Source organism: Emydura macquarii, unplaced genomic scaffold (genome assembly GCF_026122565.2).
Source record: "Emydura macquarii macquarii isolate MOO-44397 ecotype Brisbane River unplaced genomic scaffold, CSIRO-AGI_Emac_v2 contig_2297, whole genome shotgun sequence".
In the NCBI taxonomy this organism is placed as follows: domain Eukaryota; kingdom Metazoa; phylum Chordata; order Testudines; family Chelidae; genus Emydura; species Emydura macquarii.
Genome location: NW_027132434.1, coordinates 2,215,157 through 2,239,003, shown reverse-complemented (window position 1 = coordinate 2,239,003; position 23,847 = coordinate 2,215,157). Strand labels below are relative to the sequence as shown.

At 44.8% G+C, this 23,847-nt stretch overlaps 1 protein-coding gene across 2 annotated transcripts in view; it reads left to right on the top strand.

Moving 5' to 3' along the window:
* The first annotated feature begins 271 nt into the window (after positions 1–271).
* NT5E (5'-nucleotidase ecto) overlaps positions 272–23,847 on the top strand; it is a 55,374-nt gene continuing 31,798 nt past the window's right edge. For both annotated transcript variants that reach the window (XM_067560735.1, XM_067560733.1), the window contains exons 1-2: positions 272–922; positions 19,041–19,263. In XM_067560735.1, coding sequence (XP_067416836.1) covers positions 566–922; positions 19,041–19,263 — 580 coding nt within the window. In that variant the 5' untranslated portion in view covers positions 272–565. The remainder of the gene's footprint in view (positions 923–19,040; positions 19,264–23,847) is intronic.

Here is a 23,847-nt window from a genome sequence, read left to right as displayed (position 1 = left end):
ATGAGGGATTTAGACATCTCCTCGCCCATCCTGAAAACTCCTGTTCACCAGCTTACAAGTTAAACATGGCCACCCGTGTTCGTGGGCTCTGGCTCACAGCCGCAAAGTGAGTGGGGTTTAAAGGTATCTGAGAAACCACTCAATCCAGTTGTTGCAAATAGCCAGTGGTCTCCAACTCAAGCACTCCGCGGGCCAAGCCACCCCGCAGAGTGAATCATCCCGTCCTACTTCTGCGGCCTGTTTACACACAGTGCTCCAGAACACCGCCCACCAACCCGCATCCTGGGGCCTCAGAGCAAGGCAAGAGGATGCAATTTCTCAACAGCCGGGACTCGCCCTGTTTCGCAGTGAAACGTCTTGCAAGGAACATCTTGTGAAACTTTATCTGGGACGGACACCCTCGCTCCGATCTCTTCACCCCGCCGCCTTCAGGAGCAGGAAGGATCCGAGATTAGCCGCACCGGGACGGTGAGGGAAGCCGTCGCACCCTTCCTCTCACCGCCTGCCAGGGACTTTCCCCGCCGCTTCACGCCGAAGCAGCGCGCGGGCGGGCGGAGCAGGAGGCATGGGGAAGCGGCTGCTCGGGGCGCTCAGCCCCTGGCTGGGTCTCGCCGCGCTGCTGTGCCAGGCGCGCGCCGCCCGGGCCGCGTTCCAGCTCACGCTGCTCCACACCAACGACGTCCACGCGCGGGTGGAGCAGACCAGCCGCGACTCGGGCAAGTGCCTGAGCTCCGGCCGCCGCCCCCTGGACTGCTACGGCGGCGTGGCGCGGAGATACACCAAGATCCGCGAGATCCGAGCCAGCCACCCCAACGTGCTGCTCCTGGACGCCGGCGACCAGTACCAGGGCACCGTGTGGTTCAGCTACTTCAAGGGGCGGGAGGTGGTCCGCTTCATGAACCTGCTGGGCTACGACGCCATGGTAAAGGGCAGGCACCTCGCACCGCGGGCGCGGCGGGTCCCAAGGTCTGGCCGGGGGGGGCAAGGCGGCTTCCGTGCCCTTGCAGGCGCAGCTGGCTGGGGAGGGACCCGATGGGCAGGGAGCAGCTGGCCGCACCCTAGCCCGGCAGCCCCTCTCCTCCCCCCAGGCAGAGGGGCTGGTGCAAGGTGGGTTGTAGCTGAGGGAAAATGGGCTTTCTGTGTTTCCAAATCGCCTGGCAGGCGACCCTACTCCGGATGAGGGGGAGGGAGTGGTGCTCAGTAAGAACCCACCTCCCCCCCAATGGGGGCCGTGGGAACCAGGGGGTGGAATAGGGTGACCAGATAGCAAGTGTGAAAAATCAGGAGGGGGGGGGGGGAGAGGTAATAGGTGCCGATATAAGAAAAATGCCTGCACTATGGGGACTGCCCCTATAAAATCAGGACGTCTGGTCACCCTAGTGCAGAGCTCCCAGCTGAGCCTTGGGGTTGAGCACCAGAAGCAATAAAAAGTGTTGGGAATCTGCAGCAAAAGGTGAGGCAGCAGGTGCCTTGACCTGAAAGCCTGGTCATTGACTGTTGGAGAGACATGGTGGGTGAGGTAATATCTTGTATTGGCCCAACTTCTGCTGGTGAGAGAGACAAGCTTTTGAGCTCTTCTTCAGCCACCTCGTCTGTTATATTTGCAGTGGTGTTGGTGTCAGAATATTATTGGGGAGGTTTCTCCTTTGGGTTGCTCCAACATACCTGAAGGCAGGATTTGCCTCACTGTGTTTGTGAACCGAGTCTCCTTCCTGAGGAGAGAGATATTTTATGAATTTCCTCTTGATGCCCAGACCAGTTTCTTGGCTCCTCCAAGAAAATTTTGGAGTGCTTGCAAACCTGCATTGAGAAATTGTAGAACTTTGTTTAAAAAATGTAGCACTTGATTTTAAAATTACATTGATCTGCACTGTGCTGTAGCTGCTTTTATGGGACCATAGGATAATCTTGGTGCCAGGTATTAGCCTCTTCTGAGACTTCAGATACATTTATCTACCACGCCACATTAAAGGTTCTGATCCCACTTTTATATGTTTTATCTGTTAAATCCGGAGCAGAATTTGCTCTTGAATCTCTGAGTTTAGCTTCTCAGACTTGTTTGTTTATGGAGGAAGCTCCTTAAGGTTTCACAAGCCACTGTCTAACACACATGCTTGCACTGCAGCATTTAGTGATGTAAATAAGAGTGGAAAGATGCATTGTTCTAGCTTGGTATGACTTGACTGATTATTTTTAAACTTTTTATTTTTTATCAAATTTAATTTTTCACAGTCGTGGAAAGCTATGGGGTGGGGTCAGACAATAGTTATTTAATGACTGTAGGCAATGAGAATCAAAAAGGTAAAGCTTTATAACCATTAAAACACAAATTGTCAACATCCCATGTCAAAATATACAAAGTAAATATCCCTAAGTCAAACTCTAATAAGTTCTCAAACAGCATTTTTCTTTCTTTGCTTATGATGGAAAAGTTTTTACTTCAGTTTGTGTGTGATGAAATTGACATTGACACACACTTACCAATAAAAATCTAATCCTTCCAAGTTTAGTTCTAGGGGACTTGTGAGTTTTCAGTCTTGCCCGAACAGGCAAGTGTAACTGCTAGACAAGCCGGAATTATCCAGGAATTAGTTGTGTCGGGTACTAGGGACCAGAGCCACAGAGGTATTTGCGTGCCTAAAGCCTGGGTTTGCGTGCACTGTGATCCACAAAACTCCTTCTGAACTCTGGGCACCTAAACTGACTCAGCATCTAAATTTTCAGGGTGGATGTTCCCTCTGCACCTAAGGTTCTTCCTCTGGGGATGTGCACTGTCTCTTTATCCTAGACATCTGGATGACTATCTCCTGCCTAACCCCCAGAGTGATTCACAAACCAGAGGAAGACAGGCATTTGTCTACCTAGCTGGCGTGTGAGGCCCAATGCATAGGCATGCTCAGAGGCCACCTACTGGATTGGGTGGGTAAAACTTATGAATTTTGAGTGATACTGTGAAGTTGTATTATGAAAAACTGCTGTATCATCTGTGCCTGCATGTAGACACCCTATTGCTGACAGGTTTTGTAGCAGATAGGGACAATGGTTATCTGGTGTGTAACAATGGCTAAGGATAAGACTTTGTCAGGGAGGTCACGGATTCCATGACTTCTGTGAAATTATCCTTTTCATCTTCCATCCCGTGACCTCGGACATAGGGGTGGAAGTTGTCAGCTTCTGAAGGCTGCGGAGCTCTCAAGGGGTGATAGCTCTCAGTCCCCAGCGGCAGCAGCAACCCCGCGGCTCCAACCCATAACCCCTATATTGTCAGCCAGGGTGCCAGGGGTTCCCAGCTCCAAGACACGCAGTTCCCTGTCAGTTGGGGGAGCCTGGAGCTCAGCTGGTCCCCATAGATCCCAGGTGGGAGTCCCCGCTGCGGGGAAGGTGACCTGTGTGGTGGAGCTCTGGGTCTCCAGCAGGTTGGATTGATTTAAATCAAGGCGATTTAAAGATAATCATTGATTTAAATCAAGTTTTCCACTGATACTTCTTCACATATTTCTTAAACAATGGTGCAAATCTGATCACTTAAACGTTAATTTACAACTCAATACAGCATTTTACAACATCTAAGAGGGTATACTTTGTGTAATTTTTAGATAACTTGATTTTTATTAATTTAGGAAATAGTACATAATACTCATTACATGTATCAAGCTGCAGATGCAGCAGCAGTACATTAGGAATGGTAAGATCTAAATCACACACACAAACACAATAGCACTTATTTATTAAACTAAATCTTAAATGTTACATACATGTTTCACATTTGCAATTGCAGCAGTCTCCTGAGTTGCTGGCTTAAACTCTTTTTTTAATTTTAAAATGTTATTAACTCAACAGATAAGTCATCACAACACTAAACGTATGCTGTCCTTAAAACTTCTACAACTAGCTCTCATCTTCCCCACTCCCACTGTCATTTTTATTCATCGACTGAAACAGAAATTCAGGGGAGTGACTTTGTTCAAAACATCATCAGTAAACATGTACTGTTCAGAAACTAGGCATCTACTTTTATATCTGGGGTCGAGAATGTTCGCAAGAGAATGAGGTGGAGTTAGTGCTTGATCCATTCGCTGCTTTATTGCCTGCAGTTAAACTTTCTGGTGAGGTGTTTCTTTCTTCAATGTCTCTTGAAGTACCGGTACCTTCCAAATTTTGGCAGCATCAGCAATGCAACAACAATTTCTCTGAAGTTTGTTTAAGGCTATGAATATAGGCTTCAGTATACTGAGCATATCCTTTACATTCCTCTTTACTCCAGTGTTAGATATTTTGGATGAGATACTTCCATCTATTTTATCACATTTCTTCACAAAGTTTTTTGAGAATAGGCCAGTTCTTAATAAATTCTTCAAAACAATCAACCCACAGAATTCCTTCGAACATCTTGAGGGAGAATTAGTTTGGATCTTCCTGCTCTCTTCAGTGAAGCTGAAGCAAAATGGTCGTTACAGAAGTATTTTGCAACTTCAACAACATTTTCTTTTATTCTTGGAGAAGACGTGCTTAAGTCTTTGACTAAAAGATGCATTAAATGGGCACTGCAGCTATATGTTATTAAGGAGCATCCTTCCATTTCTTCTTCTAAGTATCTTCTCATCTTTGCCACATTTGCAACATTGTCTATGACAAAACTGTGCCCATGACAGTTGAATTTTTGTTCACAGTTTACTACAGCGTTCACTGCCACTTCTTTTAAATATTCTGTTGTGTGGGCATTTCCCGATGTATCTATTGTTTCTGAAAGATATGCAACCCCATCTTCTGTTGTCACACAGGCACATAATACTGGATCATTGTGTACATTGCTCCACCCATCAAGGTTTAAACTAGCAAATTTCCCCTCAGTATTTCCTGCACACTGTTCAAGTTCCTTCTCATACACTGTATCTAGCAACCTTCCACCAACGTCTGCTCTACCAGGACTCAACCGTATCAATTAAGTGTTTATTGTTAAAAATGCAAAATGGAGAATTTGTGACATAAATGAACTGAGCAATCTTTTCATCTATGGTGTCTTTTTGGTATTTGCTGGTCCTTACTACAAACCTATCCATGATGGTGGTTTTACTGGATGATTGAAATCTTTTGCTTGCTACTGATACTTTTACGTTTAGTTGCAGCACTGCTGCTAAAAGTACCACCGGATGACTCTGAAGTTGTTGCAGATAGACAGTCACAGTCAAAGTCTCTTATGCTTAAATGGGATCCTGAAACAAAATTCAAAAATGATTTTGAATAGTCGTTCTTCTCAGTTCTTCTCACTATATTATTCTTTGACTATCATTTACATTTTTTTCAGCAAGGATGCAGATCCAATTCCAAATTACCAAAAAGCTAAGACTGACTGCACTTAGAGTGCACTTAATTTTGGAGTAAACGCCATAAAACTCATTGGCACGTCTGTTTTTTGAGAAAACAAGTATAGGATGGGGTTCCCTTGGGAAAGCTGAGTTATGCTGATGTAAAATAGGGAATAGACTTATGGCATCATCATTATGGTCTGTGGCCATGATGTTGCAAAATAAGGGGCATATATTACGTAATATAAAATAAGAAAATGACACTCAATGGCAACTGGCAACTCTAGATTTCTTACTGCAGCTTTCTGTACCGTATACTTGCAACATCCAACATAGCAAACAGCTTGGGAATTTACTTGTTAAATCACACTTATACTAAAAGGCATAGAGAGAGTCTTGAAGAATGATGCATTGCAAAGTGAATTATTTAAGTTACTAACCAGTTGGTCCAGATTGTTCTTCAGACATATCCACATAATTTTCTCCCAATAAGCAGTTTTCATGTTTCATTCTTGCAACTAGGCCCTTCATCTCCTTGTTGCATTGCTTACATTGGACACGTTTTCCTTTTTTACCCAGGGAAGGAATTTCTTCAAAATATTCCCAGATAGGGTCTCTCTTACACCCAGAAGCCATGACAGTTTTTCTGTAGCAAAAGTGTGGGGGAATATAGGAAGTTGTGTGTGTACTGAATAATGTCTTCCCTTTTTCTTTCCAGTCCACTCCACTGTTCCTGTCTACTCTGCCTCTGTGCTTTGTCTCTCTGTCATTGACAGTGTCTTAACTAACTCCTCTGCCTTGCTTGGCCCAGCTACACCACCACATAAGCACAAAACAGCAATCCTATCCAGCCTCTGTCTTTCTTTGCACATGTGACTTTAGTCTGCTGAGAAACAGAAACTGAATGCCCAGAACTTTCAAATACAAGAGCTGGTAGTTAGGCTGGACAGACTAGAGCTATTTCATTTTTATGGGACTGCGTGGGTAGGTTTAGCATTTTGTGATAGATTTAATTGTAACTGTTATTTTTTTAAACGAGAGAGAAATGTAATATTTTATTGATGATTTTTTTAAAAAAAATTTAAAAAAATCTGATTTAAATAAAAAAAACCTAATTATTTTTATTTTTTAAAAAATAATTGATTTTTATCCATCCTGGCCTCCAAGGCAGAGGTGCTGGACCCCCCTTCCCTCTACTCCTCTCCTGCAGCAGGGTTTGGGCTCTCATCCCCGTTAGCCTCATTTTGTCATGATTATTTTTAGTAAAAATCAGGGACAGGTGAATTTTTCGTGAATTTTTGTTTCCTGCCTGTGACCTGTCTGTGACTTTTACTAAAAATAACCATGACAAAATCTTATCCTTAACAATGGCACTTAACCCTCACTAAAGGTTATACTAAAATGCAGCTCAAGCCTGGGAAATCTGGGCTAGCTTATCCCTCTAGAGGGAGGGGAGAAGGTCAGAGCCATGGAAATGTATCAGGAATAGAACAAAAGAGACCAGGTGACAAGGAAGAGGTTAAATAAAGAAACTCACAGGAATAGGGAGCATGAGACAAGAGAGAGCAGGTTCACAGAACCTGGGCAAGGAAGCTCCAGGAGAGAGAGGTCACCCTGCACGTAACAGCCTCCAGAGGCAGGAAGCCGTTCCATCTTTTCTGAGCCCAGATGGCCCCAAGGACTCTGGACAACCCAAGATACTCAGATCCCAGCCCAGAGAACACCCTAAATTGGTGGAGAAACTAAAGGCAGGGACATTCATTTAGAGTTTATTGTTTTGTGTGATCTGTCCTGTCCTGTGCTTTACATGAGATCGCATACAAGAGCACAGGGGTGTTAGACTGTACAAAGTGTGTATGCTGACTGCTTAGACAGTAGTGTGTGCCCCTGAGAGTGTTAAACTGTAAACAGAAGCTTCACCCCTTCTGGGTGGAGTTCTGGGAGAGAGTCAGAAAACCACACTGACTGACTTTGCAGAAGCAGCTACCTTCCTCTCCCACTGACCTGGTATGGCAATAAAGTTGGGAGAGATTTCCTGAACTGCTTGGCTGCTTAAACCTTGACAATAAGAGCATGGAGGATTTTGTTGGCTGTCTTGATCTATCACCTTTCCTTTCTCTGTATATCGGGGGAGAGGAAATGTAAGATATCAAAAGTGGGGACGCAATCTCATAGGCTATGAGCTGCAGACAGCTGCTTCTCCACCTTTAAGAGAAGGTGGAAGTACAAACCTCTCATTATGCGATGCTCACTGTATTTTGACACAGCTCTGCAACTGGGAACTTGCAACCTAGAAACCCATTTAATGCAGCAACCACATCACCACTTCCGCCTAAGGAAAATGAAATCCACCGGAGAGGGATCTCCATAGTACAGGAGAGATTCAGACCCAAGGTTAGCCCTTGTCCTTAGGCAACCTGCTCTATGCGTCTGTGAAGGCACAATTTGAGCAAGAGCTGATCCTGGGTCCTTCTGGTGACAGGATAGGCTCCTTTAATGATAGTTACTGGGTGCACAGCAGAAGGATAAGTATCGAGAAGCATGGGTTTATACGACTGCATGAAGCAGCCTTGTAGCATATACTACCTTACCTCCATGGTAGCATGTATTTTATGCAATTCACTTTGCATGCTGCATTCTCCATCATGCAGCCCATGGCTTGTACCATGCAGTTTGCACCCCATGGGCCATACACCCCATTTATTCAGATTCAGCTAATACTGGTGAAAGTTCACTTTCTTTTATTGCATTGTCAGTTCGGCAGCGCAAATTGAACTCATCACTGTCACCTGCTCTGCACTTTCTTACCAGTTGCTGCCAGAAAAGTTTCCAAACTCTGTAATTAAAAAGTTAATGGAAAAGGAAATTGAAAAGAAATTAAGTGCTGGTGCATACAGTTTGAAGGGAAATGAGAGAGGCAAATCACCAATTTGGAATTCATTCAGATTTCTTATTGATGAAATGGGAGTTACTGTGGTTGAATATGTTGAATGTGTCATGTGCAAAAAAATCTATAGGTTTAGTAGTCAACACCGGTACTTCAAACTTACTTAAACATAAATGTAGACCAGAATTGGGCTCCAGTTTGCTAAAGAAATATGTCACTATCACAGAAGACATGAAGACAACTGTGTCTCAGGAATTATTGAAGTTTGTAGTAACAGACATAAGACTTTTTGAGGAAGTCAGCGGTGAGGGTTCCTTGCATATTCTCAATGTTTTGTGGCAAGGTGGGCCTGTTTTGCCCCGTGGGTCTGCGCTCCTTACGGCTATGCCGGTGTTGCAGCTGGGTGGGAGCAGGGGGGGGGGCCCGGTCCCGCCCTCTACCCTGGGCCCCGACCCAGGGACCCTGCGAGGAGTAGCCTCAAACAGCTTAGTCCAAGGGGCTACTACCTTTCCTGGGTCGCTCTTCTGTAGCCCCCCCGGCTTGTGGCTCTCCTTCAGGCTCTCCTCCGGTCTCTACACCTTGCAGCAGAGCCGCTCCGCTCCTCTACTGACTCCACACCTCATAGCAGCTCTACTCAACTCCCTCTCAGCTGCCCCCATCTGCCTTACTGGGAGGCTTTTAACTGCTGGGGCAAGTTCCTTGATTGGCCCCAGCTGGCCTGATTGGCCTAATTGTCCTGGAGTGGCCACAGCTGGCCTGATTGGCCTAATTGCCCTGGAGTGGCCACAGCTGGATCACCCAGGGAACAAAGATTTGCTAAGCCTGGGGCTGATATATATGCCTTCCAGCACCCTCCTATAGCCGTCAGGGCTGGCCCTGTCACACATCCTCCCCCCCTGCTCAAACCCACCAGGTTGGGCAACTTGGGACGTCATAAAGTGTACGCGGGACAGGCCATCGGCATTCCCATAGTGACTGCCCGCCTGGTGTTGTATGGTGAACCAGAAAGGTTGCAGGGACAAGAACCACCTGGTTACCCGTGCATTTTTCTCCCTGTTCCGGTGCATCCACTGGAGGGGAGCGTGATCAGTCACAAGAGTAAAGTGGCGCCCCAGCAGGTAGTAGCGGAGCGCTTCCATAGCCCACTTGACTGTGAGGCACTCCCGTTCTACAACTGCATACCGCTGTTCCCTAGGGAGGAGTTTCCTGCTGAGGTACAATACAGGGTGTTCCTCGCCTCCCGCCATCTGCGAGAGGACCGCACCCAAGCCCACCTCAGAGGCATCAGTCTGTAGGATGAATTCTTTTGTAAAGTCCGGGGTGAGGAGTATGGGGTCACTGCAGAGGGCCATCCGCAAGTCTGTAAAGGCCTCTTCGGCTGCAGTGGTCCATCGTACCATCTCTGGGCCCCGGGCTTTTATCAGGTCCATCAGGGGGATGGCTCTGGAGGCGAAATGTGGGATGAATCACCGGTAGTACCCCACCCCACCTAAAAATGCTCGGACCTGCTTCTTCCGGTTAGGCCGGGGCCAATTCTGGATAGCCTCTAGCTTATTTAGTTGGGATCTCACCACACCCCTCCCTACGATGTATCCGAGGTATCGAGCCTCAGCTAGACCTATGGCACACTTGGTGGGGTTGGCGGTGAGGCCGGCCTGCCGCAGGGTGTTCAATACCCCTTCTACCTTCCTCAGATGGGTTTCCCAGTCTGGGGTGTGAATGACTATGTCGTCCAAATACGCGGCTGCATAGTCGGCATGGGGCGCAGCAGCTTATCCATTAGACGCTGGAAGGTAGCTGGGCCCCCATGTAGTCCGAAGGGGAGGACAGTGTACTGGAACAACCCGTCTGGTGTAGAGAACGCGGTCTTTTCCTTTGCCTTTTCGGCTAGAGGGACCTGCCAATATCCCTTGGTCAGATCCAGGGTAGTTAAGAACCGAGCCTTGCCCAATCGATCCACGAGCTCATCTATTCGGGGCATGGGGTATGCATCGAACTGAGAAACCTCATTGAGCCTGCGAAAGTCATTACAGAACCTCGTCGTGCCGTCAGGTTTAGGCACTAACACGATTGGGCTAGACCACTGACTATGGGATTCTTCTATGATCCCCAGCTCCAACATTTTCCTGACTTCGGCCCTAATTTCCTCTCTCTTGGCCTCAGGTATTCGGTAGGGCCTCATCGTAACCCTGGCTCCGGGGTTTGTGATAATGGGGTGAACAATCTCCGTTGTTCGTCCTGGCTTAGTTGTGAAGACATCCCGGTTTCGGGCTACCACTTCGGTCGCCTCAGCCTTCTGGTTTGGTGTTAGGTCCGGGGATATCTTCACTTGTTCAAGGGGTTCTACGTCCTGGGTTAAGGCCACACATACTTCCCGAGCCTTCCAGGGTTTTAATAAGTTGATGTGATAAATCTGTTCTTGTTTGCGATGCCCTGGTTGTCGTACCTTATAGTTTGTCTCCCCCACAGGCTCAACCACTTCGTAGGGCCCCTGCCACTGGGCCAACAACTTGCTTTCAGCGGTGGGGACTAGTATCATTACTTGGTCCCCTGGATGAAATCGTCGCACTGTGGCTTGACGGTTATAGTGGGCCCGCTGGGCTTTTTCCAAATGTTCCCGTACAATGGGGGTGACTCGGGCTATCCAGTCCCTCATCTGGAGCACATGATCAACTACGCTCTTCCCTGGTGTGGGCTCCTCCTCCCATATTTCCCTGGCTATGTCCAGGATTCCCCGGGGTGAGGTCCGTATAGTAATTCAAAGGGGGAGAACCCTGTGGAGGCCTGAGGAACCTCCCGGATGGCAAACATGAGGTACGGCAGCAAGGCATCCCAGTCCTTCCCATCTCGGCTTACCACCTTCTTTATCATGACCTTGAGGGTCCTATTGAACCTTTCTACAAGGCCGTCCGTCTGAGGGTGGTAGACAGAAGTCCATAGGGCCCGCACATGTAGGAGAGTACACAAGTCCTTCATCAGTTTTGACATGAATGGGGTACCTTGGTCCGTTAATATCTCCTTGGGTAGCCCCACCCGGGCAAAAATCTTCACTAGCTCATTCACAATTACCTTCGAGGTGGTATTCCGCAAGGGGACAGCTTCCGGGTACCTAGTGGCGTAGTCGAGGACGACAAGTATGTGTTGATAGCCTCGAGTCGTTTTCTCCAAGGGACCCACTAGGTCCATGGCAATCCGTTCAAACGGGATTTCAATGATGGGGAGGGGCACTAAAGGGGCCCGTAAGTGAGGCTGGGGGCTGTGTAGCTGGCATTCCGGGCATGTGGCACAGTAGCGCCGAACCTCCTCATGTATGCCCGGCCAAAAGAACCTCCTTATGATTTGGGCCAGTGTTTTTTCTACCCCCCAAGTGCCCTCCAAAGAGATGGCTGTGGGCCGAGCTCAGCACAGCTCTTTGGTGTTTCTGGGGCACCAGGAGCTGGAGCACCTTCTCTCCATTTACTTCCGTAGCCCGATACAGTAAATCCCCCTTTAGCATGAAATACGGCCCTGGACCCCGAGTTTTCCCCTCCACAGGCACTCCATCTATCTCTGCCACGTCTTTTCTGGCATTGACGTACCTCGGGTCTTCAGCCTGTTCTCAGCCAAAGTTCCCTCGTGCCGATCCGGGTTGTTCAAGATCCAAGGGACCCATTTCCACCTCTGCTTCTGGTCTGGTGTGATCTGGTTCGGGGTCCGCTTCAGGCCCTTCCTCTCTCAGGGCAGCTTCTCTAGCTGTTGCCTGGGTCTGCCTGCCCACCATGGCTGGCTTCAAACCCTGGGCCAAGATCCTTGTACCCAGTGCCTTGGCCGCCCTCCTTTCAGCCCTGGTCTTTCGGCTCTTCCCTGGGGCCGGGAACAGATCCTCAGCAATCTCGGAGAACATCGGGGGGTGGCTATCTAGGGAGGCCAGTCCATTAGCTTCAAGGCCCTCTCCTTCCCTGGACCCCTCCAGGGGAAGTAGGGTTCCAAACCCTGGGAAATCTCTTCCTATGAGTACCGGATATGGAAGCCTAGGAACTACTCCTGCTGTCACCCTGGTGACAGCTCCCGGAACTTCGATATCCACTGGGATGGTTGGGTAGTAACTAATGGCCCCATGAACGCAAGTTACTCCTGTGCGTTTAGCCTGTGTCAATTGGCTGCGCTTTACAAATTTCCCAGAAATGAGCGTAATGGCGCTCCCGGAGTCTACGAGGGCCAGGGTCTTAACTCCGTTTAACTTCACAGGCCTTGTATACCTATATGGGGTTAGGGCGACCCCCACCAGGTGGATTAGGCTGCAGGAGTCTGCCCAGGTCCCCAGGTTACATTGCATGGGTTCCTCCGAATTGGGGCATTGGGCAGCTATGTGTCCCCACTCCCCACATGCATAGCATCGGTAGGAGGCCCTAGGCACACCTTTATCCTTTGGGCTAAGGGGTCTGACCCTATACTCTCTGCCCACATCACCCCATCCTTTGGTAGCCTCCAGAGGGCCCTCCATTTCCCTCATCTTCCGCCCAGTCTTCCCCGGATTCTCGGGTGTCCGGATCCCAGGAACTGGGGTAGGCCTTTTGATCCGGGGTAAGTCCTCTCTGGTGGATCGGGTAAGACCCCTGGCAGTTACCTGTCTCTCTACTAGAGCAACTAGTTTATCGTAGGAAGACGGGTCATTCTGGCCTACCCAGGTGCGGAGGTCCGGTGGTAGTCCCCTCATGTACCGGTCAATGACGAGAATCTCAAGGACCTTCTCTGGCCGGTGGATCTCTGGCTGCAGCCACTTCTGTGCGAGATGGGCAAGGCTGAATAGTTGTGATCGCGGGGCCTTGTCTTCCTGGTACCTCCAGCTGTGGTATCTCTGAGCCCGCACAGCCATTGTTACTCCCGCCCGAGCCAGGATCTCTGTTTTTAACTGGTGATAGTCTGCTGCAGCTACTGCGGGCAGGTCATAATAGGCCTTTTGGGCTTCTCCATACAAAAAGGGGGCGAGGATACCAGCCCACTGGGCCTGGGGCCAAGCCTCACGGGTGGCGACCCTCTCAAAGGTGAGGAGGTATGCCTCCACATCATCTTCCGCAGTCATCTTCTGCAAATAGCTGGTGGCCCGTAGTGTTCGCATCCCCTCTGGCCCAGGAGTGTGGGAGGTCAGGGTCTTTAGGTGGGTCACCACTTCTCGCAAGAGGGCCTGGTCCTGGTTGGCCTGGCTGATCAGCAACTGGTTAGTCTCTTGCTGGAGCCGCATTGATTCCTGCTGGGAGGCTATCTGAGCCCTGGTGGCCTCTTGCTGGGCCGCCATGGCTTGTATAAGGGCCTTGACTATGTCCTCCATTATGGACGGGGTTTTTTTTTTTTTTTCCCTTCTCTCTCTCTCTCTCCTTCTCTCTCTCTAGCTGCTGCGCACAAATCCCACTGCTGACACCAGTTGTGGCAAGGTGGGCCTGTTTTGCCCCGTGGGTCTGCGCTCCTTACGGCTATGCCGGTGGTGTGGCTGGGTGGGAGCGGGGGGGGGGGCCCGGTCCCGCCCTCTACCCCGGGCCCCGACCCAGGGACCCTGCGAGGAGTAGCTTCAAACAGCTTAGTCCAAGGGGCTACTATCTTCCCTGGGTCGCTCTTCTGTAGCCCCCCCCAGCTTGTGGCTCTCCTTCAGGCTCTCCTCCGGTCTCTACACCTTGCAGCAGAGCCGCTCCGCTCCTCTACTGACTCCACACCTTGTAGCAGTTCTACTCAACTCCCTCTCAGCTGCCCCCATCTGCCTGACTGGGAGGCTTTTAACAGCTGGGGCAAGTTCCTTGATTGGCCCCAGCTGGCCTAATTGTCCTGGAGTGGCCGCAGCTGGCCTGATTGGCCTAATTGCCCTGGAGTGGCTGCAGCTGGATCACCCAGGGAACAAAGAATTGCTAAGCCTGGGGCTAATATATATGCCTTCCAGCACCCTCCTATAGCCGTCAGGGCTGGCCCCATCACAGTTTGATTAACATGGGTGCCAAGTATGGTCAAATGGATGCACATATGTTAATACCACATTCTACAACATTAGCCTGGCATGCTGCACTTGTGGCAAAAGAAAAAAACAAATATCCACGGAGCTGAAAAACATTCTTGGTTACCCTTGATCTGTGGATGGATGACTGCAGAAGGGTTGCTTATTTGGGAGTAACTGTTCATTACATAAAGCCACAACAGTTCGGAAAGGTGGAGCAGATGCTTTGTGTGACTCAGTTTGACAGCAGGAAACCAAAAACTGCCAAGAACATTCTTTGGCTGTTGTTCAAGCACTCAGAAGATTTGATATACACCGCATTACCATCCAAATGTTTTTTGTTACGGATCAGGGAATGAACGTGGTTGCAGCCCTCAAGTCCTATGTGCAAATAAGATACTCAGCACATATTATAAATATTATACTTGAACACACTATCTAACCAGGAAACCAGAAGGAGGAAGCAGTAACCGAACTGATCCATGCATGCCGAAATCTCGTTGCTTACTTCAGGAGATCTGGACTTCAAAGCAGACTGCAAAAGTCTCTGAAAGGAGATATAGAAACATGATGGAACAACAAACCAGTTATGTTTTAAGACAGTCAAGGAGTGGTGGGACAGAATATATGAAATTTTGACAGAAAAAGGGGACACTCAGTCATTGATAGCATTGACCACAAGACCTTGAGCATCTTAATAGAGTTCCTGCAGCCCTTTAAGGAAGAGTCAGATGCACTAGAACAGTCATCACAGCCCGCTTTCCACTTGGTGCCCATTTGCTATGAAAGGCTGAAAAAGCATCTCCATCCTTCTACCACTGATGTAGATAGTGTAAGTCAAGTCAAATCCAAAACCTTGCTATGTCTCATTGAAAAGTTTGAAATCAAGCCTTTGCACAGAGTAGCAGTTTTCCTACACCCACGAATGAAGGGGCTGAAAGTTTTCACTGAAGCGGAGAAACAGGAAGTTTATCAAGAGATCAAGAAGTTTGTCTTATGCTTCATTAGCTAACACAGACACCGTCACCAAAGGAGACAAAATGGTCACATACAGCGTTTTGAGGTTTTGGATAGCGACTGTGGAAGTGATGATGATGAAGTGTCAAATTATATCACCCTGAAGCTGACAAAGAATGAAGATGTGCAACTGCTGGAGTGGTGAACTTTCCCATTCTCAGTCGAGTTGCATGGTTTTTGTGCATTCTCTCCCTGCATCCAGTGCACCTTCTGAGAGAGCCTTCTCAATCTCTGGTCACACAATTAATGAGACTCATGCTTCACTTAAGCCAGAAACTGGATGATTTAATGTTTTTACACAGAAATATTTCAAAGAAAATCAGCTGTCCCAAGGAAGACATCTAAGTCCAAGTCCTGCAATTCAGGGCAGGTAGATAGCCCTGCAGTGCTTAATTTGTATTGAAAAAGATGTTGGGACTCAGCCCCAGCAACAATTAAACACTATCTGGGCAGCTTGAGAGCACCTTCACTCCCCTCCTGTACCTCTCACCCTTGCACCTCCTCCTGCACCCATGTGGGGAAACTGACCTGGAGTCATGGAGTGCATGCTGTCGTTACTCTTCTCCCCCCCCACCCGCCCTTCCCCCCCAGACAAGGAGGATGACCTGCCAAGCTGAGAGGTAAGCCCTAGCAAAATTTAAGCACTGAAGCCCTGTGATAGAGTCCCCTTGCATGCTTCCACAGGGAGAACAGACTCCCTGTCCCTTGCAGTATCTGAACCAAGTATCATCAGCTGCAGTTATCTCTTTATCATCAACTCACATGGGAGTCAAAACATCTCTATTCATCATATTAACAAGACTTTTCTATCCATTATAGTGTCATTTAAGGAGGTCAGTGAGCCCTCGTTATCTCTGGGGTATTAGAATGTCCTGGTGCCTTTCTAGAATGTGCTTGTGCCTAGTACTTCTTTGGAAGGTGTGTTTGTTATACCAGCTCTGTTCTTGCCCGTTACTGTGAGCCTATCAGCTTTCACAGCATGGTTTCTGCTAACTTTGCTTTGTAACAGACTTGACCATTATTTTAGCTCAGGCCTCATACCTGGCCTGTTATACTAGGCCTCATGTCTCAGGCTTTTACTTTCTACTACACAAAGTATGCCTTGTTAGGTATCATTTTAAAAGTCTTGATCTGCTAAACATTAATAGCACATACAATCTGATAAGGTATCGTATGTGAAGTTACAAAGTTTTGCTATGTGCGTGCTACTGAAAGATGTTGTGAGGTAGGTGTGACGTTCCCTTCTGCAATCTGGACTGGTGAATCGCTGTGTCAGCCCAATCCCTCACTCTTGGAGCCAGTCTTACCTTGCTTTGCTGTGAGAACCCCCACTCCTGGACAGCTCACACACCACCTATAGCATGTAAATTGCTCCCAACTCAGTGAGTGAGTGCTTCTAACCAGCCACTCATGGGATTATGCAATGGTATGACCCCAGTCAATATCCCCAGTCCCAGATGCAACCCTAGGAACTGCCATTTTACAGAGTTCAGTGCTGCCTACTGGACTCTGCAGGCTCATGTGCTCGTCATCTTATCAAAGAAACTGATGTCCACCAGCCTCTTCACTTCAAATGGAGTGTCTAACTCATATTACACCAAATGCACTGCTTTGGAGAAAACAAACAAACTGATTAAGTACAGAAAGATTTTAAGTTGTTATAAATCAGAGAAAAGCAGGTCAGATTTGATCAAGAGAAAATAAAAGGCAAATCACAAACTAAGCTTAACACTTTGAGCAATCTTACAAAGTCAGATGATTCTCATCACAGGCTGGCTGGTCTGCCTCCAGCCAGGCCCTCCCCCTGTGATCAGCACTTCAGTTGTTTGGTGGTGTTTGTAGATGGAGGTGGAAGAGAGAGCGCCTGCAATATGTCTCTCCTTTTTAAAATGTTTCTTCTCCCCTTTCGGGCCTTGTCTTCCCCTTCCCCCGTTCTCTCCCCCCCGCCCCCGTCAGGGTCAGGAGACAAACAGTATTGGTGTATGGTTCCCTCATGCCCTGAGTCACTGTGGTCCTTTATGGATTCATTTGTTGGTATCTGGGCCAGTCCTTTGTTCCTGGAATGTTGACCTGGCTTGTTCTATACAAGTCCTAATGAGATGCAAATTACTTCTCAGCACTGTAGAGTTTTTCCTAGATCTATCTCAAGCCATGAGACATATATTTGGGAATATTACATAGTGAAGCCTCATAACCATACACATGATGTTGCAACAAACATATTACTATAACGATAATGTTCAGTATGCCATGAGAATTCCAAAAACATCTTACATGACATACGTTGCATTAGACAATACATAATTACACTAGAAGGGTGAACATGAATGATACACAATTACACCAGAAGGGTGTATATGGGGGTGTAGTGTATCACAGTAGGAAACACCCAAACCAGCTTTTCAGGTACAGCAGTAGAGTAGCCAGACATGCTGATGGCCCATTAAAGAGAATCCACTCTCCCAAGCCCCTTCCCTAGAGAGTTCACAGAGGAAGCACATACACAATGGACACGGCTTGACCAGTGGGGGGGAGGCCCCCCACATCACATATATGGATCTTTCTAGCAAGCTGGAAGAAACTATAAAAGGAGGGAAGTGACATCATTGCTTGTTTTCACTCCCCCACAACTCAGCACCTGAAGTAACGTCTGGAAGACAAAGGACTTAGAACAGGGGAGGGGAGTACAGGCTGCAAAGCAGATACAGCCTGTGTATCAAGAATCTGTAGTCTGCTTGTATCATCAGTCAGGGTGAGATATTGCTGATTCAAATCCTGTTTAATGTAGAAGAACTTAGACTGCTAAGTTATTTTTATTTCTTTGGTAACTATCTCTGATCCTTTACATCTACCACTTATAATCACTTAAAATCTATCTTTCTGTAGTTATGGGCCTCTGATCTTGTCCTCAGGTAGCAGTTAGCCAGCAAAGGTCCCCTCCTCAGAGCAAAGCTTCTAAAGGCTGAGTTCTTGCATCCCAGAGGGTGGTATATTTGCATACACCTTCCCTTAGAGATTTTCTGGGAAATCCAGTTAACTTTAAAAGTTCATTTTTGTCTGGGACATTTGTCCTTTGAAACTCATAACACTTCCTAGGATTTACATTAGGCATCTCTTCTCCAGTTCCCCTTCCCCCAGCCCCTGCCCTTGAGTTGCTGCATGCAATCCTACAATAATACATTTGCATTTTTAATACAATTAACTCCTAAAATACTTAAGTTAAATCTTGCTGAATTAAGTTTATTTCAGTAAGGTTTGCTAAGCATAATGCAGGAAATTGCCACATCTTTCACAAATATAATAGTGCATTTTCATTGGGGCTGTAATATGATAGTCACATTTTGGTAAACTCTCATTTGTACTCTATCAGGATGTTAAACAATCATAGTAGTCTGTTTACTGAAAATGTCAGCCTGGTTGTGTTAACTACTAATCTCTTACATATGAACAAGATTAGCAGGTAACAAAACCAGGTTGCTCACATTTTAGTCCAGTATATGCATCAGTGCACACATTTGTGTCATGTTTGATACCAGTTTTAAATTTGATGTTCACACCTACACACTCAGCACTCACTGTATAACTGAATGGGAGAACTTGGGATGTTGCATCTGCTTGGTACCAGAAGCTAGCACCAGAGTTGGAATAGGTGTAAGGGAGATTGGGAGGCAGAAGAAATAGTATAAAGATGCATATAATATGATTGTGTTAGTGCAAAACAATAGAATGTTGTTTGGAAAATAATAGGAATGTGTTTTTCTAGAATAAAACGTTGTACTATCAGAAATGCCCAGTTATGTAATTTATGAGAGAGCGCTTACAGTAATTATTTGGGGTCGTCTCTAATAATTTTCTTTTTTGTTTTTCATAGACTTTGGGGAACCATGAGTTTGATAATGGTCTGGATGGATTATTGGATCCGCTACTTAAAAATGTTAATTTTTCAATTCTGAGTGCAAACATTAAGGCAAGCAAATCAGTAGCCTCCAACATCACAGGATATTTCCAGCCTTACAAAATACTACATGTTGGTTCAGAAAAAATTGGAATTGTTGGCTATACCACTAAGGAAACACCTCTCCTTTCAAATCCAGGTATGCTTTTCTTTAGTGTAGCGGGAATAATCTATATACATTTAAACAGTCAAATGCTAAAATTTTAACTATATATAGTTTCCTATTATGAATGAATGAATGAATGCTGATGAAGGGTTTTAGTTGAAAAGTTTGCCTATAGAACTTTTGTATTATTTAGCTCTATGGCCAGTGACTGTTTTTAACTGCTGGATGTTCATGTTACCTGGAAAGATGCATTCCATACACAGATCCATTTAGAACACCTGAAGCACAGCTATAAAAAGTTCTGTTTTTTGTTTTTGTTTTTTACCATTATAAACTTTTTACTTGTTTGTATATTTTGTTCCTTATTGGCCATGTAAAAGAGACTGAAGACATGAATACATCTTGTATAATTAAGAAAAATGTGTTTTTATAGAGTTTATTGAAATCTGATATTTTTGAATTCTGAGAAACATAATTCGGCCCTCAAATACATACATGCCAAAATCCCACTGAAGCCAGTGGGAATTGCATATGTGTATTTGAGGGCAGAATTGCCCCCGTGTATTTTTTGGCATCTCAAGTATATGCTAGAAATTAAACCAAAGAAGGAACCACAATTATTTTCTGTCTGTGAGTGATAGCAGAAGTGATTGAAACATAGACTCATCCTCTTCTGACAAATAAGTTGTTTCAGTGATCAAGATTTGTTTAATTAGTGTAAAGCAATGACATAAAAATGGACTACTTCTGATTTAAAGAACAGATAATTATATTTTAGAATAATAAAAATGCCATTTTCACATTAGGGTTTCTCACCTTGTCTTTTTAAACAAGTGAATCATTGTAGGTGCAAAAGAGCCACTTCCTCTCCTAATAAAAAGACCTTGCATTCCTCTCTGGGTTTAAACTAGACACACAATGGAATTAAAATGTATTGAACATAATTTTTTTTAAATCACCCTTCAATACAAGGAAGATATTACTACTTTTCTGTCCATTCCTTACTGAAATAACATAACTGTAAAAACAAAGATGAAATTTAGCCCAGAATAGGGGAGGAATGGTAATATTTAAATCAAGAATTCAAATGTAAAACTGACATAAAAGTCTAAAATCCAATGCAAATGGTTAAACACATCCACAGAGGCGATATCTCTGTGGCCAATAGAAACTTTTAACCTGCCTTCTGACATAAGAGACTTTCCTTTTCCTCTAAGGAATAACAAGGTAAAATGTATTCCTAGTTTGCCTGTGCAAAATAAGAAGCTAATATGTGCTCAAGGGTATGAAGACAAATATGAATATACACACATAAGATGTATGACAAAGAATTCAGCATTTTTTAGTTAAAAGAAAATTTCTACTTATGTTTACAGTATAAGAGCTGGCCCAGCCAGTCAGGTTGGCAGTCTCGGCCCCTAGCATTTCTGCTTGTTTAGTATCCCTGCTTATATAATATCCAAGAAGCAATGTGGAAAAGAGTCTGGGTCAAAGCCTATGCATGCCCTGAGCACTGATTTCCCATTGATACAATCCAGAAATTTGGCTAAACTGGACATGCTAGGAATTTAAAATAAGTTCCTGAAACAGTGTCATGGTTTATTAATTTTGAGAGAAGCACGATATAGACTGTCAAATTAGCCTTTCTGTAGCTGTGAAAGATATTAGAGGAGAATTTAGATGGTGATGAATTATCATTTCTGTTAAGGAAAGGGACATATTTTAATAAATTTGTAGCAAAACCTAGAGATGGTTATAATTGTATTGAAAGATCCAATAACAAGGGGCCAAAAGAGAAGTAGTAGTATTAAGACAGAAGGCTTATTACTTTCTTAGACAAGGCTAAAGCAGTCACAGACTAAGTACATTATGTGGTATAACTGAGGAATCCAAAAAGAATTGGCATTAATTGGGAATTTTCTAGGGGCCACCACATGTAGCAAACACAATATTTGTAACTTGCTTTTTATTTGTACACCTCTTTAGTGTATGAAGCTTTCAGTAGCTTTCAGAAGGTGATTCAGTTTCTTCATGCTGTGATTTATGTCACAGATGACCTAGTAATCTGCAGTGCTGATAAACTCCTGTCTGAAGTTGTGGATTGGTGAGTTAACCATTAATCTAGGTCCTTAATCCAAAAAAGAAGTAATTGTAAGATTGGATTCCAGATAGATATCATGCTTAACTAGGCACACTTTATTTCAGGTAATTCAGCTGAGTTTATTCTCAGATTTCACCCTAGTTACCAAAAATCTTAGAAATCTTGTGCCCTTACAGGACTTTCTGGTCTAAACAGTTTTCTCTAAGGAGCTGGAAAATGTGGATTTTTACAACACCAATTTTTCTCTGCATGTTTATCTAAATTTGTTTTCTATTATCACTAGATTTCTTTCATCACTACTGCTACCATTTGTCACCTTCACAGTCTGTTCACAACTGTCACCATATTATAATCCTAAACCTTTTAAAACATTGGCCCTTCAATCCCGTTGTTCCCACAACAGACAGACAGTCTCTCCCTCTGCCTCCCAGTAATGATTGCTAACAAATATCTGGAAACAGTGGGTGAAAGCTGCTTTAATAAAGATCGATAGTTCAAATGAGAGCCATTAACTTGTAGCTTTTTTAAAGAGTTCCAGAGGGGTAGCCGTGTTAGTCTGTATACAGCAAAAACAACAAGAGTTATGTAGCACTTTAAAGACTAACAAATTTAATTTCAGTAGGCATAAGCTTTCGTGAGCTTCAGCTCACTTCCTCAGATGCAGTTGGTAGAAATGATACAGCAAATAGGTAACATTTGTTATTAAACATTGTTATTAAATATATTGTTGTTAAACATTTGTTACTTATTTGCTGTATCATTTCTACCAACTGCATCTGAGAAAGTGAGCTGAAGCTCACAAAAGCTTATATCTGCTGAAATTAAAGTTGTTAGCTTTTTTAAAGACGTCCTATGCGTAACTAAATCCCCCTGCCACATTTGAGTCACCCTATTAGGTGTTTTCCTATTCCTATAACAATTGCCCAAGTATAGGTAAATAAGCAAGGTACCATTAATTTATTCATTACATTGTAAGATCTGTAGAATAGGGACCATGTCTTTTTATTTGTACTATGGGGCGCTTAGCATACATTTTGTGCTGCAAAATAGTAAATCTCATTTTTGCTCATAATTTTTTACTTAAGTATCTTGATGAAAACTTCTTCATTGAATATTTCTATCATTCTATAGACAGGAAAACACTTGTCAACATATATCATTTGGATCTGTTTTCCAAAACAATAGCACAACCATGTTCTGGGAATTGTGATCCTGTCTTTTTAATTATATTCTTATTGTAGCAGCCAATTATCTTATCTTTGGACTGTGTGCTTAATACTTTTGATATCCCTGCCCCATTACCTTTTCTCATTAAAGAATAATGCTTTTTAGTTGCCTTTTCTGTATTTTCTTTCTAAAGTTCAAAGAAATTAGAAAACTCATTTCCTGTTAGTTTAACACACTGAAAAAGAAATGGATGGAATTGCTAAGCCACAAAGGAAAAGATGAATAACTGTTATATAAAAATGTGTTTAATTTAGCTCAAAAATCTTTGAGAAGTGGGTTACCAAGTACTAAACCAAGCAATGCAATGTGTGTTTTGTTTTGAATCTTGGGTTACTCTTAGGCAACAACACAACTGTTGCAGTTGAGAAACTTATATAACCCCACAATGTTGCTTTGTCATTGTTGCTCTTTATTACTTGTAGGATTTAGCATTGGACTGTAGACTAGTTCTCAATAGCCCAGATCGGTTGATTTGTAGGGCATGCTGCAAGGCTTGTTACTCTTCCAAGATGCCTGGGAATGCAGGAGAATTGTGAGTGAAGGGAGGTGGAATTTGGCCAGAGAGTTAAAGGGGAATTTGCTGGATCAGTAATTAGAAGAACTGTATTTTAAAACTTTCTCAAAGGAAGCTAGTACCTTGAATAGGTGCCCTTTTATCCTTTCTGTGGAAATTAAAAGTGTGACCGAGATACAGCAAATACAATATAGATACATGTAAATGTTTATACTCAAAATGAAATTATTCTGAAACAATAACATAGAAATACATTTCCTAGAAACCACAAGATTTCTCAGGACTGTGAGCTGGGTAAATATTACCTCTTTCTAATCTCTATTTTTAGGTTCTCCCTTCAGGGGAGTAATTCAACTTTATACTTTTTGCTATTGCTATGTACCACTGACTGTCAGAAATCCTATGACTCAGTCTCATTCAATGGGATAATTTGCATATGGAAAGCAAGTAGGATTTGGCCCTCAATGTGAATATTTAGTGCAGCAGGACTCTGAGGGGGCAGCTGTGGAAATAGGGAGGAGTCAAACAAAATAAAACGGGATGAGAGGAGACTAAGTGGGAGAAGAATTAACATAGGAAAAGAAGAAAAATCAGTAGGAAGTAATATGGCAGAAAAAAGTTATATTAACACCCAAACGATGCATATGAAACAAACTAGAATTTAATTCTCTCTCTCAGGTCTAATGACATTCAAAAACCATTTGGGCTTTGCTTCCTTGGCTGGTATCATTGGAATCTCTTCATGGAATTACAGCTTTGTTATATATAGTTGAGT